General features: G+C 39.2%; 4 protein-coding genes across 4 annotated transcripts; all 4 read right to left on the bottom strand.

Moving 5' to 3' along the window:
• Nucleotides 1-345: 345 nt before the first annotated feature.
• JH06_0255 (hypothetical protein) lies at nt 346-2,058 on the bottom strand (the record flags this gene model as incomplete). Its single annotated transcript, XM_014674071.1, has 5 exons — nt 346-686; nt 720-1,121; nt 1,152-1,199; nt 1,229-1,372; nt 1,401-2,058. The coding sequence occupies 5 exons, from the start codon at nt 2,056-2,058 to the stop codon at nt 346-348; spliced, it is 1,593 nt and encodes a 530-aa protein (XP_014529557.1).
• A 496-nt stretch (nt 2,059-2,554) lies between these two features.
• Nucleotides 2,555-3,819, bottom strand: JH06_0256 (hypothetical protein; the record flags this gene model as incomplete). The annotated part of the gene is given in 9 exon segments (XM_014674072.1): nt 2,555-2,624; nt 2,636-2,838; nt 2,923-3,065; nt 3,096-3,210; nt 3,241-3,337; nt 3,368-3,460; nt 3,491-3,549; nt 3,563-3,661; nt 3,709-3,819. The coding sequence occupies 9 exon segments, from the start codon at nt 3,817-3,819 to the stop codon at nt 2,555-2,557; spliced, it is 990 nt and encodes a 329-aa protein (XP_014529558.1).
• Nucleotides 3,820-3,857: 38 nt separating this feature from the next.
• On the bottom strand, nt 3,858-5,744 carry JH06_0257 (o-phosphoseryl-tRNA selenium transferase; the record flags this gene model as incomplete). Its single annotated transcript, XM_014674073.1, is given in 7 exon segments — nt 3,858-5,012; nt 5,043-5,108; nt 5,139-5,232; nt 5,264-5,430; nt 5,486-5,560; nt 5,573-5,606; nt 5,641-5,744. The coding sequence occupies 7 exon segments, from the start codon at nt 5,742-5,744 to the stop codon at nt 3,858-3,860; spliced, it is 1,695 nt and encodes a 564-aa protein (XP_014529559.1).
• A 4,729-nt stretch (nt 5,745-10,473) lies between these two features.
• Nucleotides 10,474-13,557, bottom strand: JH06_0258 (WD40 repeat domain-containing protein; the record flags this gene model as incomplete). The annotated part of the gene is made up of 8 exons (XM_014674074.1): nt 10,474-10,584; nt 10,615-10,698; nt 10,729-10,882; nt 10,913-11,742; nt 11,773-12,639; nt 12,671-13,215; nt 13,245-13,374; nt 13,405-13,557. The coding sequence occupies 8 exons, from the start codon at nt 13,555-13,557 to the stop codon at nt 10,474-10,476; spliced, it is 2,874 nt and encodes a 957-aa protein (XP_014529560.1).
• Nucleotides 13,558-14,544: the final 987 nt, after the last annotated feature.

Below are 14,544 nucleotides of genomic sequence, written 5' to 3' on the forward strand. Positions count from 1 at the left end.
AATGACTTGGAACAGATCCAACGGTACAGACTCGATATAGTTGAAGAACGATGGGATCTTCAGTGATTGTAAAGCTTTGGATCCTGAGAGTGGACTTGACTGAGAAGACTTCAGATCCTCTTGTGGACAGTATGCCCCTGAAAGTGGCATTGCTGAAGAGAATGGCTGAAATACACCTCTCTCCTGGTCAGGTAATAGGATTGATAGATCCTCCTCATTCGAATTCAGTATTGAAGATCTATCCTCAGACTGTTGAATAAGAAGCATGGTTGTTTCATTGATTGTAGGAAGATGAAGAGTCAAATAACATGAAGAACACAGATCTGCAATTCATCACGGTTATCCTCACTTACTCCAATAACCAATCATTTTCACTTTCTCTAATGCATGTTGATGCACTATCCACTTAGTTAACTTCGGTAGATCTTGGAGTACCATAGCAATCAATCCTTGACCACAATACTGTCCAAGAGAGAGAAACTGGAGTGATGGGAGATTGTAAAATAGAAGTTCGATTGAAGCACCAAATACATACGATCCGAGACGAAGATCACGAAGGGAAGGAAGATCTAACAGGGAATCTATGATGACAAGAGTACTTTGAAACACGGGGAATTGACAATAATAGAAACACATTGCACTCACACTATCCGAACCAATAATACATTCTTCTAACACAGGTAGGTCTACAGATCAGTCTTCTATTCTCCTCCTCCTACTCTTCAACTCAAAATGAACTACATCCTGCAAACTTCCATTTCCAATCGAAATAGACTTAAGAGAGGGACAATTAACAACTTTAAATGACTTTTGTTGTGTGATAACTGAAGAACCATACTGAGAACTCCATACACATGTCTCTTCAGTACGTCTGCAACGAGTGAAACAGTCTTCATCAATTCGTAAAGTGAGTAGAGATGGAAGATTGCTGAAGGATATAACTGATGCATCTGGTTTGACCATTTTTGTAATACGCAAGTGTTGAAGGAGTGGAAAGGAAGTAATAACAAATGGAGAAGGAGATGATATGACAGAAGAAGTGATGAAGGAGTCACAAATAGTAAGGTCACTAGCATAACATTTGTATGGAGTAGAATCAAATCGAGTATCATCTAGAGTCACTATGAATGAAGAATAAACCCAGATAGTACTAATGCCACCAATACCATATGTCTCTGAACCAACTGAGAATTTCGTTTCTATGGACAATTCGCATATTCATTCATACCTGGAGTCGAGTCTGTAATCAGGATACAATGAGATGAGAGGATCATTGAAGAGAAGGGTTTTTCAGGAGTAGCTGAGACACGAATCAAGTGACAATTTGATAGAGCCGTAGCATGTTGACTGATCCAATTCAGAAGAGGACAGTCTATATCAAAGGAAATAATTGGATATACGATCAACAATGAATACTTCACAATTTCGAAGCGAAGAATCATGAAGAATGATTTGTTCAAGTACAGAAAGATTAGAGAGAGTAATCTGTGTACAATTCTCCAGACACATATAGCCAATGGATAACTTCATTAAGAAAGGAAATCCACGTAATTCTAATTGTACTGGGGTGTCAAAAGAACATGACAATAATAACCGTTGAATAAAATGAGGTAATTCATGAAGAGCATTATCAACAGAATGAAATAAACCCCAGATAAGATAAGATCGATCAAAACCTATTATGTCTGTAATATCTTCGTTTCCATAAGAAATACGCACATTATCATATGCTTCACCTTCAGGATCATATCCTTTTCCACGAACCAATCGGCCTTGCTTCCAATAACCTTCAATTTCCTTATTTCGTTCATAATCACTATGAGAATATACAGTACCATTTCCATTCCATGCAAATAACGAATCAAATGAATTCACATATTCACCACAATAAACACGTCCATTATCACATATCTCTCGCATCAATAAATTATCAAACACTTTCAAAATACCTTGACTCATCAATTCGTCATTCTTCATTACAACCAGACGTGATGGATAACTTTGATAAGTACCTGATTCCTGTAAACGAGGATAAATTGCTACTAATCCATGCTTCATTAGATGGTTATGATGTAAACGATAATTGCAACAGTATTTCTCATTAGACTCTTCAAGAATGATATAATCTGATGTGAAGATTGGTTGAACGAATGAATGAAGAGAATAGAAGAATGGTTCAAAAGAAGAAGAGAGTAACCAATGAATTGGATGACGCTTCGAGCCATAACAGAAACTTAACTCTTCTTCTCCTCTAGTGAATTCTGACACAAGTCCGTATTGATAACCATGAATTGTATGTTCATAACAATATGTATTCGAATCTAAATCTTTTCGTTGAATCAACTTCACATCGTGATCACGAATCAGGATCTGTTGTTCACCACTTATCATATCATCCATATATTCCACATCAGTTCCTAGATCGTGAAACTCCATGGATACTATCCCAGGATGATCTCCTTCTCTTGATACTGTGGCATCTCCTATTATCTTTCCATTCTGTATATAGCATGTAATATAGCAGTTTTCGTTTATCTCTTGCCCTTCATTCCTTTCAGTTTGTGTCTTTTGTGTAGAGATCTTCGCTTTCATAACTGTTTGTACTGGATAACGATCTAACAATTCTACTAATTACATCTGAATACAAATAATACGGCATATTGGATTCATCGGACAATGATCTTGTTTCTGCTTTAATTTAATGGGTACCGATTTCTCAATATCTGGTTGTACGATCCCAAATAATAAAGAAGCGTTATAGGCATCCTCATTAAAAGTGAGCATGTTCTGCATATTTCGTCGACCGTCTTCTTTCTTTCGACCTCCTATAGAGATTTCCTAGAATATACAAGAACCGAAATAAACAGCATGAAAACAACAAACAGAGAATCATGGTACAAAATCCTTAATTCGAAGGTATACCTCTTCATAATCCATTCCTTCGACCCGTAATGCGAACCCATCATCTTCCAATCCCAAAGAAAGGTTCAGATACGAAATATCCATCAAGGAACTGAAGAAGTGGATGAGCAACTTGTTGGCCTTTCCCTCATCCTCGTATGCACCTTATCCTCAACTTCCTTCCATACTCTTACTTTTCATTGAAACGAAAAGCCGTTTGTCGTCAAACCCGGTGATACAGTTCGAATCTTGGTTGTACTTGACATCGAGATAGATTATAGTACTCTTCGATGGGTCATCAGGATCACGCTAGAATAAATCGAACTACAAAGAGCATACTCGAATAAATGACGGAATCCTCAATTTGTATTTTCTCATTTCATGAACCATAATATCAGGATCAATTGTTGTACTTCCTTTGACAATATAAAAGAATCTGAAATTAACAAATAGAGTTGATTTCTACGGACTAGGCTCTCCTGGAGGAGTTTGACGATATGCAATCAATAATTTACAATGGTTACAATACAGCCGACACTGTCGCTCCAATCCATCGTCTCTATTCATCAACTCCAACAAGCGACATCACCTTCGAATATATGTATCACCACCATAATTCAATGAGTATTTAAAGTCTGTTTCATCCTCCTAAAGCTTCAACTTCCTTAAGCGTCACTACTTTCACGACTCTGGACATATCTCGTTTGCGAATTGGAAAAGCCTCAATAGGTTTTGCTAAATAAGAGGAAATAAAGGATGCCTACGCAGAAGTAGCACATACTCTCCACAATACTTGCAAAAACATACACACATATTTCGAATCAAAAGAGGATCCATATCTCCAGGATATTCCTTCAGGATGCATTCCATTCGTTTCCGTTCATTCTGCATGTAATAATCAACAGGAATCATTACCATTGCTACTTATAACAAAAATGGAAGAGTAACGAAAAGGATTATGACGATTTCTTCTTCAAATCTTTCAAGTATTGCTTCCAGTTCTTCTGGATACGTTCAATAAACGTATCGACATCCTCTTTACTAATACCAATAGCAGCTGCAGCAGTGAAATATGCATGAGGGTAATTATCACAGTGTCCACCATAATTTTCAAATGTATATTCACCGATGGACTTCTTATTGTGATGACCCACACATCGCGCTCCAGAAACGCCTCGTGTGTAGAGCATAGCACCAAAACGTGTAATATCAGCGTCCGTATATTGAAATTCATGTTTACGAGCTTCTTCATCTTTATGTTCAGCATTCTCATATTCCATCTCTATTGGTTTATCCAACGTTACAGCTAACGAGATCGGATTGTTTGGTGTATCCAATATCCTCTGACCATATTGCTCTGCGACGGCTGCTAATCGATCACGAAGATAATCATAACACTCTTCCCGACGCTTTAAATATTCCAAAAGCTTCCTCTTTCCCATACTTAACAGGGTAATGAACACATCCAGAATAGGAGACATGCTGGCTCGACCAGGATAATTCTTTCGCACAATATCAATACTATTGTGAGATGGACTATACACTAGAGCACCTCCAACAGGAACTAGCATATTCTTATCCGTCGAGCTTACAAGAAGATCCACTCGACCAACCCGAATTGCACGATTAATAGCTTTGCAAACAACACTACTCTGCAGACCATATGCATTGTTCACTAAAACGGGTATTTCAAACTCTTTAGCAAGTTTGCTCACTCCAACAATGTCATCAGGAAGACGAGGAGCAAAAACCGAGGTTGTTGGAATGATGCACAGAATAGAAGAAGCAGAAGTCGTTTCGAGAACCGATCGCAACATTTGGATATCTGTAGCTAATTCATCTCCTTGAATACGCGGCTGGATAATAATTGGCTTCAGTCCACATGTTAAGATACTCTTTAGACATGTCTTCTGATCAACACGGAACCACACAACATATTGGGCTTCCGGACGTTGTTGACGAAGCGAGAGAAGACATAAGCTAATCGACATGCCAGTAGCTAACGGGAGAACTAGTCCATCTTTCACTTCACTAATTCCACATGTATGGATGAAATCAATAGACATCTTTCGAGTCAACTCACAGATAATGGAAGAACCGGCTGCTTTTGGCTACAAATGACATTTTGGCGAATGAAGTACTTGAATTGCAGCAACATCACCAGCTCGTCCAATTCCATGAGCCAAATGATAATGCCGTTGAGCGACCTACTCATCAATTGACCTTTTCAATAGAACAAGAGTGCTTTCAACTCGTCCTTCTCGTTCACCAACTCCACTATTATGTAAAAAGTTGTTACTGTCCATTAACGAGAGATCATTCAAGAAGAATCTATTCATGAGAATGATACCTTCAAATATACTCTATCGATTGATCATCCCAACCAATCTCAGGTATCTTCTTGTGAGAAAGTAGTTCGGTTACCTGCTTCTCCCTTCGTTTGATAGCATCTCTGCCTTGATCTACATATGTTGATGGTATCAATTCTTTTGCCAACTCAAAGTTCTTATCGTTCATGAGTTTAATGACCTACAACCAATGACAACAACAAACATATCTCATAAATGATAGACCGTTCCTATACTTGTCCGTGATATCGATGCTCCTTATTGTAGTTCTCATACAATCCTCGTAAGATATCTCGTTTTGCTGGAGTTAACTGAACATTTACCTGTTTTACAGCATCACGAGTACAAATTAAGGAACTATACTCATTTCATTTCCTAAGGATATCCGCACAAATCAAATATATCATTAAAGATATCAATAAACACAACACTATTGATATTTGCAGTGTCTTTCAACTTCAACAGAATCACATTACTATTCTCTTCTCCAAGCATATTACAGAGCAAGTACAATGAAGGAATCATAATTAAATAGATAAAAGGATATATTCACACAATAGTACTTATACATCAAGGGTTTGGTTAACATTTTGGTAGTGATGGATTTCATCATATTCACATATACACTACAGACTTTTGAATCAATCTCATGAATAATTTGTTTAAACATAGTTGAATAGAGTATAAAAATGGTTGTCATGATGTTAGCAATACTGTATGTTGTGATATTCTCTCCCAAATTCATAACACTAAGAAGCAGAGAACAACACAATGAATAGATTGAAGGATTCGAAGAAGCAAACCACTTCTAGAAATAAGAATAGAGAGTCAATAGTACTGGATATAAACTCGTCACTTCAAATAGTAGTGACAATTCCGTTCCTTTGATACGACCTGAATATCGACTCACCACTAGAAGTCAATCTGATCATTCATAACGACCTTCATGAAGAGTCTCCAAACAAGTTTGAATAAGTTCTATATTCTCCTTCTGATCCAAAATTAATCGCACTAGAAGTCAAAGAGAATTCTCACAAATACCGTTCTTACTGATCATGAGAGGAATATGAGTGTAGAAGGATTCATCCCGACATTGCAATCCACTCAGCAACAACTGATTCATAAGAGATACAGTACATGTCTCCTGGGTAGGAATAGTCAACACAGCTTCAAGGAAGGATTGACTGACTACAGGAGACTGAGATAGAAGTAATTGAGATTGAGTAATCAGAGGAATCATTAATTGAAGAGTTGAAGTGAAACATAAGTCGAAACGAGAGGAAGGAGAAGGATGATACTTCTCATGTTGATCATCCACCGTTAACTATCCATGGAATAAGAATGAGAATCTTACATATGCTAATACTTGAAGAATGGATGAACATGCAATCTCACAATAGACTCCCAGACAACTACAAATACTCCACTGCCAAGCTCGTAAATCTCTCTCGCGTACCTCCATAGGCTTCAATAGTGCATTCATCTCCTCTTCCAAATACTGACGGCAAGACTGAAGAGAGATTCCTCGTTCAGTAAGGACATGTTTGAGATCAAGAGAATCCGTAGCTGTGATCGAAGCATTCACAATCAGCAGCATCAGATAACACCCAAAAGAGATGGTATTCGTATGGATCAATGGTTTCAAAGCTTCTATCAGGGCTTCCAATAAGGATGATGGGATCATTTGATCCTCATCCTTCTTCGCTATAGGAATAACACTCTGAGGTCTCTTAAAGGCTAGTTGTTTGGTAAACGCATGAGCAATCCAGTGTATTTGATCCACTGAACCTCCTGTAAGTATTTGCTGTAAGAAGTCAAGAATGCAAGAGTCATTGTCTGTGTCATCATTCAATCCTATTCTTACGATATGTCTCAGGGATACTTTCAGAGGCCTGTGCGGCAGCCAGATATGCACAGCAGTCTGTAGTTGTTACAGAAGACAACTTCTCCATGGGATACTTACGATCCAACAAATAACGACACAAGGCAAATGGACGATAACGTGCTTCTTTCACAAAGAACAAATTCCAAGGAGCTTGGCAGGCTCCTTCCTCAGATGACACTTCTGTGAAGAAAATGGAATGAAGGAACTCCTGATCAAAGCATACAAGGATATTAGTCGTAGAACTGTTGACGATCTGAATCACGCCAATAAGAAGAAGGGAAAGCTACAAGAAGACTCACATAATGGGCAGATTGGAAATCATTGAATGGAAGTGCCTGAAGGAAACTACTCTCTAGTTGCCGAGCTGTGATGGCTCGGAGACGCGCCAGAAGAATTTCACAACCTAAATATCAGAACCAAGAGAATGAATATACAAATATCACGCAATGGACGGATCTCATAGAAGAAGGAAGAACGGAGGAGTTGTTGTCGATAACAAGGTGTCCGTGCTGGATATAACAGACAGGGGCAGGGAACCAAGAGACATTGCATGATAGTATGAGCAGCTTCTACAGGAAGGTATTGAAGGAGCAAAGCTAGATGTGTGAGTACCATACGATATGGATCTGTCACTAAGCACTATTCATAAAGCAATCCTCTTATGCTAACATCACTCTCTTCGTGTTTGAAACAACTCGTATAGAGATTGGTAGCAATACTTTCACATTCAGATTTCACACTCTCCTTTCCTGCTTTCACGTACTTGTCAAGTAGTACCAATCGCTCCACACTTAAAGGAATGACCAACTCTTGAAGTGAGTTCACTTCTTGCTGCAAAGTCCTTTCCAACTCATCATCCTTCCTTCCATCCTGAACGATTTGAGAAATTTGTTTATTGAAGAGAGAGGTAAAGAGAGAAGGGGCTTCATCACCGAAATAGTATTCCTTGAGAGAGATATTCATGTTGCTCTGGGACTGTTCTAGAGTACCTCCATAATGAATAGGAGTGAAGATAGAGATCTGACGCTCAACAGCGAATAAATCAATGAGAAGGAGCATATAAACACGGAACAGACTAGAAATAAGACGGATTAGTGGAACTGACGAGGGATTTGGTTGAAGGAGTAACTGATTGATGATAATGTCACCAACTGTTTCTCGTACATCTGCTACAAACACCTTCAGGGAGGCATAGTTCACTTCATTGATGAGGCAAGTACGAAGAAGACTGCGAAGATAGCTCACAGCCACCAAGACCACCTGAGGATGACTAGGGATGAAAGAGAGACTGAAAGGAGTACGAGGTATCAACAACAAAGTGAAAGAGACATGTCAGAATGCTGGAAATTTGGAGAGGAAGGATCTGTCGAGCCAATTGTTCCAAGCATTGCGTCACTGTATCACTCACATAGATCGATTGAAGATTCTTCACTTCACTATGACTAAGAATCTCGGTAAAGGCCTTGTTGATGTCACGCATCTCAATAAATACACGGAAGATGGAACACTGCAGAGAAGCAGCTGGATCACTTGATTCTTCTGGATGGTTGTTCATGAAGGATATGAGGAGAGGAAGAGAATCAATGACTAGAAGAGAGGAAAGACTGCAGCAGTATTGAAGACAGAGGAGAGCAGAACGATAAAGAGAGGAAGGAAGCGATAATTGATTGAGAAGAGTCATAAAGGCTACAATATACTTAAAGAAGAGACTCTCTCCTGTGAGAGAGAATTCACCAACTGTAGAACAAGATGAAAGAACAGTCTCAAGCGAGAAGAGGGCAAAATGATAAGACGAACTATTAGAAGGAACTAAGGATTAGAAGAGACTTCAAATATGACGGAGAATACTACTGAGACTCTGAACCAGATCTATTAGAAGGATCTGGAAGTGAGAAATACTAGTAATATCATGATCACGCTTCCGATCCAGAGTGAAGGTGACTGGCTGGAGATGATGAAGTTGGCACTGCTCCCAAGAGATCATCACCACACTCTCCAACAGCCGTTTCACGCTTTCTAAATTACATGTCTCATCAAGATGTGTTATGAAGTCGTGAAGTATCATCAAAACCATATTAATCATACAACGTGGTCGTTGCATGGGTTTGGCTCCTACTGACAGAATACAGTTCTCTACTACAGTAGTCTCGACGGAAGCCTCTGTCTTGACACGCTTGGATTCCGTTTCATCTTTTTCTAAGGATAACAAAGGATAGAGGTAACTACGGAAGAAGGAGAAGACACTGTGGAAGAATAAAGAGTTCTGGGAAATCTCCTTAAGGGCGTTTCGATTCATAGCCACGTGCTGCAGGAAGAAACGGAAACTAAGCGTACAGAGCTCCTGAAGAGGAGACTAGGAATAAGAAGGAAGGAAAGAGATGACTGCAGAAGAGAGATGACTCCAAACAAAGAGGAATTGCTTGAGAGACTGGCAGATATCACCAATAACACGCTCATTCAACTTGGAAGAAACACTTTGTCCGTAACTGCTTAGGAGAATGGAACCGAGTATAACAAAGAGATCTGAATTTGATGATAAAGCAAACACAGATGCAAGCTGTTCAGAAGGAAACGACAATGATCGAGTAACCGGATACTGGAGAATAAGACTGTGATAACGCTCTGCTTTCCGAACTAGATAAAAGACAGAAAGAAACGATACAGGAAAGAGAGCAATAGGTAGCGATCTCCTGAACAATAGACGATGCCGTACCACAAATGGTTGTCATGGTTAATGCAGTGAAAAGAAAAGTACGAGATATCTTTTGGATTTGTTGTTCATTTGGATTCTCTGACATCACCTGAATGCATTTCTGAACCAAATTGGATGCAGCACTCACCAATTCCTTCATCACGGATTCCTCCAATTCATTTTTGTATAACACTACTAATAGCAGATATTTCCACAGAAATCCGCGATCCATAAGATTTATATCCTCTTTCTGAGATAATCGCACCATGTTCAAACACCTATTCCATAAAGAAAATAAAGCTCTCAAAATACCAGTGCTGAATTGTATCATGGACTTCATTCTCTGTAACCCCAGGATAGGAGACAATTACGATTCTTTCTCTTTCATTCTCTCCCTTCTGGATGAAAATGAGCGATCGGATATTCGTCTTCAAAGACTACGCATATTAACCTAGAAATCGATACCTACTTGCAGAGTCTCTTGATTTGGAAATCTCTTATAGTTGAACGTCTTTCGGACATTCACATAACAATCAAAAGAACCCTTGTCCATGGCTATTTCGTGTTTCTGAATTGGGTCAACAAAATAGAGCCAATTTTCGGAATTTGATTACAAACAATCCAAAGGATAAAAGAAACACCAAGTATTAGATCTTCGCCCGCTTATCATCACTCTCCACGTCATCAAACACGCCTCGTCTCTCTGCTAGAGATCGTTTCAGCAAAGTCAAAGCAGCTTGATTTACACCCAGACGATCCTACCCTTCACAGTCTCTATCTGTTCTTACCCGATTTACATACAGTTTAGCCTTCATCAACGAACGCAACTGAATCAAAGTATCCTGTAATTGAGCTGTGGCCTCTAGTTGTTGCTATGAATGAGATTAAGCAAGAGATTCCACCTCATAAAGACGAATGATGAATAGAATAGCCTTCACACACATCTCCACTTGCTGGTTACTGTTCAACATCTCTGTTAGATAGACCAACAACTGACAGATATTCTCAAAGGGAAGAACAAGTAATGTACTCTCCAATTCGATTCGAGGCATATTACTACATATAAATCCAATTCTCCATCCTTACCTGACTGTTGTTGCCACATACTCGAACGGAGTCATTCCCATCATAAACACATCCTTCTCAGGAGGAGGCAATACTGGCTTTGTTCCATTGGCTGTACGCTCTTGTAATTCTTCTTCTGTAAGAAGTGACTTCACATACTCGCATTCTTCCTCCCATTCCTTAATCTTCTTTCGTTGGGCTTCAGCACGTTCTAAGGTTGCAATCAAACTATCAGCGGCTCGCATGCTTCCACTATTGACCGAAGTAGCACGATCACTACCGTCCTTCTCCAGAACAACTTCATTCGTCTTTCCAGTTCCTGTTGCTTGTTCTGCTCCACTCGGCTGTACGGCTTCATCCTCCAACCCAAGAGCTCTCTCTCCTTCAACATCCATCGCCTCATCCAATTGTTCCTCCAACTCACGCTCACGTTCTTCCTCCAGGATCACAGGTTCATTGCTACGCAGGTAAATTCGAATAGCCCGATCGTGTCCTGCAGTTACAACAAAGTCTCCTAAATGAGACACAGTCAAAGCCCACGCCTCACCAAAGTGTGCATGAGTCTGAGTGATGAGTTCAAATCGATCCGCATCCCAAAACTTGAGGAAACCATCCTTGCCACATGTGAACACGTAATGTGTATTAGGGACAAAGGCAACACTCATCACACTATCAGCATGAGCAAAGAAGGACTTATGACAGTCACCAAAATCAAGACCCCAAATCTTGATATTCTTATCAGCAGAACCAGTAACAATAAGCTTATTATCACTACTGATAGAGAGAGACATAACCGGAAGCTTATGACCATATAAGGATAAGAAGAATCGTAATGTATCCTCAAAGAATATCTAAATATGAAGTAATAAGACAATGAACACTTTCACTGTATTGTCTAGTAATGATACTGCTACTAAGAGTTTATCTGTCTCTTTCGTATTACTGTACTTAACACAAAGAATATCGTGACTCATCTTCAATGTACGTGTAGGAACGATCTGTAACTGGCGACGTTTAGTCTCAGGATTTTGTTGGATCTCAAACTCCCAAAAGCAAAGATTGTGGTCTGCTCCTCCAGACATCATTCCCTTTCCATCCATTCGAACATCCACACTCCAAATACTGCCCTTGTGAGCTTGAAGTGTCTGGATCACATCACCAGTATTCAGATCCACGAGAACCAACTTTCCTTCCTTTGTTCCAATCACAGAGAATTTATCACCAGGCAGCAAACAGCAACACAAACCTCCTTCCACACCAATACTCCGAACACACTCTAATGATCGAATACTCCACATTCGAGCATCCTTTTGACCCACAGAGAGGAGGATATCATCCGTTGAGAATAAAGACACAGCACGTACATCACTACGATGACCAGCAAGACTGATGGACATAAGCTTCTCAAACGAACCAGTATTTTCAACTCCTGCTCCGTCCTCTTTCTTCTCTTTATCCTTCTTAGTTGAAGCATTATGTCGACCAAATCGATACATCTGCATACTGTTGTTATTCAGACCAAATAACACTTCAATCTCATCACTACTTGATAACTCTCGACCAAAATCAAAAGAAGTCAGTTTATGAGTAGTATTTACTGTTGATACCAATTCCAGAACATCTGAACATTGAACAAGACTATCTCCAATATCACCCTTTTCCTTACGTCGTTTCACACGACGTTTCATTTTCTTAGTACTATCATTGACTGTACGAATACGATATAACATAAATACCTTCCCAACATTCTATTCATAACACATTCAATCTATCTCTCACGTAATAACCTACTAACTCTCCAGAAGGATCTACTGATAATTGACCAGTTCGACCACTCTTAGGAACAGTTATACAACCCCGATACTCCAAAATATGCTGACTTGCTACTGTTTCCTCTTCACTCTTCAGTACTCGAGGCTCTTTGAAGATATTGAAGAGTCGAAGACTCTGATCGCTGCTGCCAGTCAACACACAGTACTTAGTTAAGTTACTTTCACCCTCCTCATCCTTATATCCATTCTGGCTAATGCGAGTCATAGACCATATCTCAGTACGATGACCAATGTATGTATCTAAGCAATACTGACCATCAATTGACCATGCTTTGAGTAGGGTATCTTTGGAAGCAGAAAGGAGCATGTTGTATTCTTCAATGAACAAAAGACTAGTGACTACATCCCGATGACCTTTCAATCGACAAACACCTGTTTCTCCGATAAGATCCCATATAACAATAGTGCAATCGCTGGATCCAGAAGCGAGTAAATTACCTTCAGCATTGAAAGAAAACGAACTGATTGCCTTCTTATGTCCCTTTAACTTCACTACTGTTTACAATACGATCATTTCATACGTGTCATTTCTTTCTTTTCAATATTCCAAATACGAATGAACCCATCAGTATAACCAACTGCATAAATGTCCTTCTTTGGACTTCTACAAATTCTAGAAATCTCTGCATCTCCATCCTTCAATCCACAGACCTAGAAATTATAAGACTCTGAAATCTCGACCTTCGTTCCCAGTTTGATATTCCAAACTGCCAACTCTTCCAGTGCACCTGAAATAGCCATCGTTCCATCATGACTAAGAACAACATTGGCATTAGGAGACGTAATCAGGCCCAATGTACTATCTAAAGTATACCTTTGGTAGCTATGCTGCATTGGATAATATCAAGATAAAAACTAGATAGGACGAACCAGTCTGAGCCACAATTTGGCGACTTATAGAAGTCGAAGAAATTGATTATATTTATGGAAATCCTTGGTAAAGGATGAATTCTGGAAATCGATGGATTCTCGGCTGGAATTAACGAAAACAAAGTACATATAACGAATAGTCTTCTGTTCCACCCAAACCGGAAAGAAAGAGTTGAGCACAATTTCAAATGGAAATTGAAGAAACAACAGCCCAGCAAGAGATATCAATCGAAGAAGTTAAAACCTATGGTTCAAACTTGTGAATAGTTGAGTAATGAATAGTTCGGCAAAAACTAAAAGCTTTTATTGCAGATAAATTGGTAACATTTGAAAAACGACTAACAGTATCATTTAGTCGAGTTAGTTCATGGATAGCAACGATACATTCAATCAGGAAGACCTGTATCTTCGTTTGTATCTGAAGTATAAGACAATTGATGAGGAGTAAAATGATAGGGTACATATCGTGTGTTTCAGGAATTCGATCGTGTTTGTGACAAGTATATCAATATGTTTGAGTTATATTGTGAAAAGAATATTTTGGTTCCTCGTATTCCGGATAATCATGTATGAGTATGTACTTCGTGTGATGAGTAGGTCACTCCATTAGATCAGTGTTCAGATGAAGAAAAGGAACTCGACAGAAAACTTGAAAAGAGAAAACACGAACTTTTAGAGTGTTATCGGAAGAAGAATATTCTTGAGTTACAACGACAATTGATTCTCTCCGATTTTGGGCAAGCCCTCGCTCGATTAGGTGCTCTAGCCGAGGAATTTCCTGTCGAAAAGCTTCAAGAAGATATAAAGTCTTTACAGGAGTATCGTGAGGTGTGTCAGAATAGCAAAGGTATGTAAATATGATGTGGATAATAGGTAGAACTAACCGAGTTGTTACAAGGAATGGAGAATGTACCCTGGACAGATGAACAGCAAGTAAATCCTGAGATGATA

The sequence above is a fragment of the Blastocystis sp. subtype 4 genome (genome assembly GCF_000743755.1).
Source record: "Blastocystis sp. subtype 4 strain WR1 chromosome Unknown seqid_0018, whole genome shotgun sequence".
NCBI lineage: Eukaryota > Bigyra > Opalinata > Blastocystidae > Blastocystis > Blastocystis sp. subtype 4.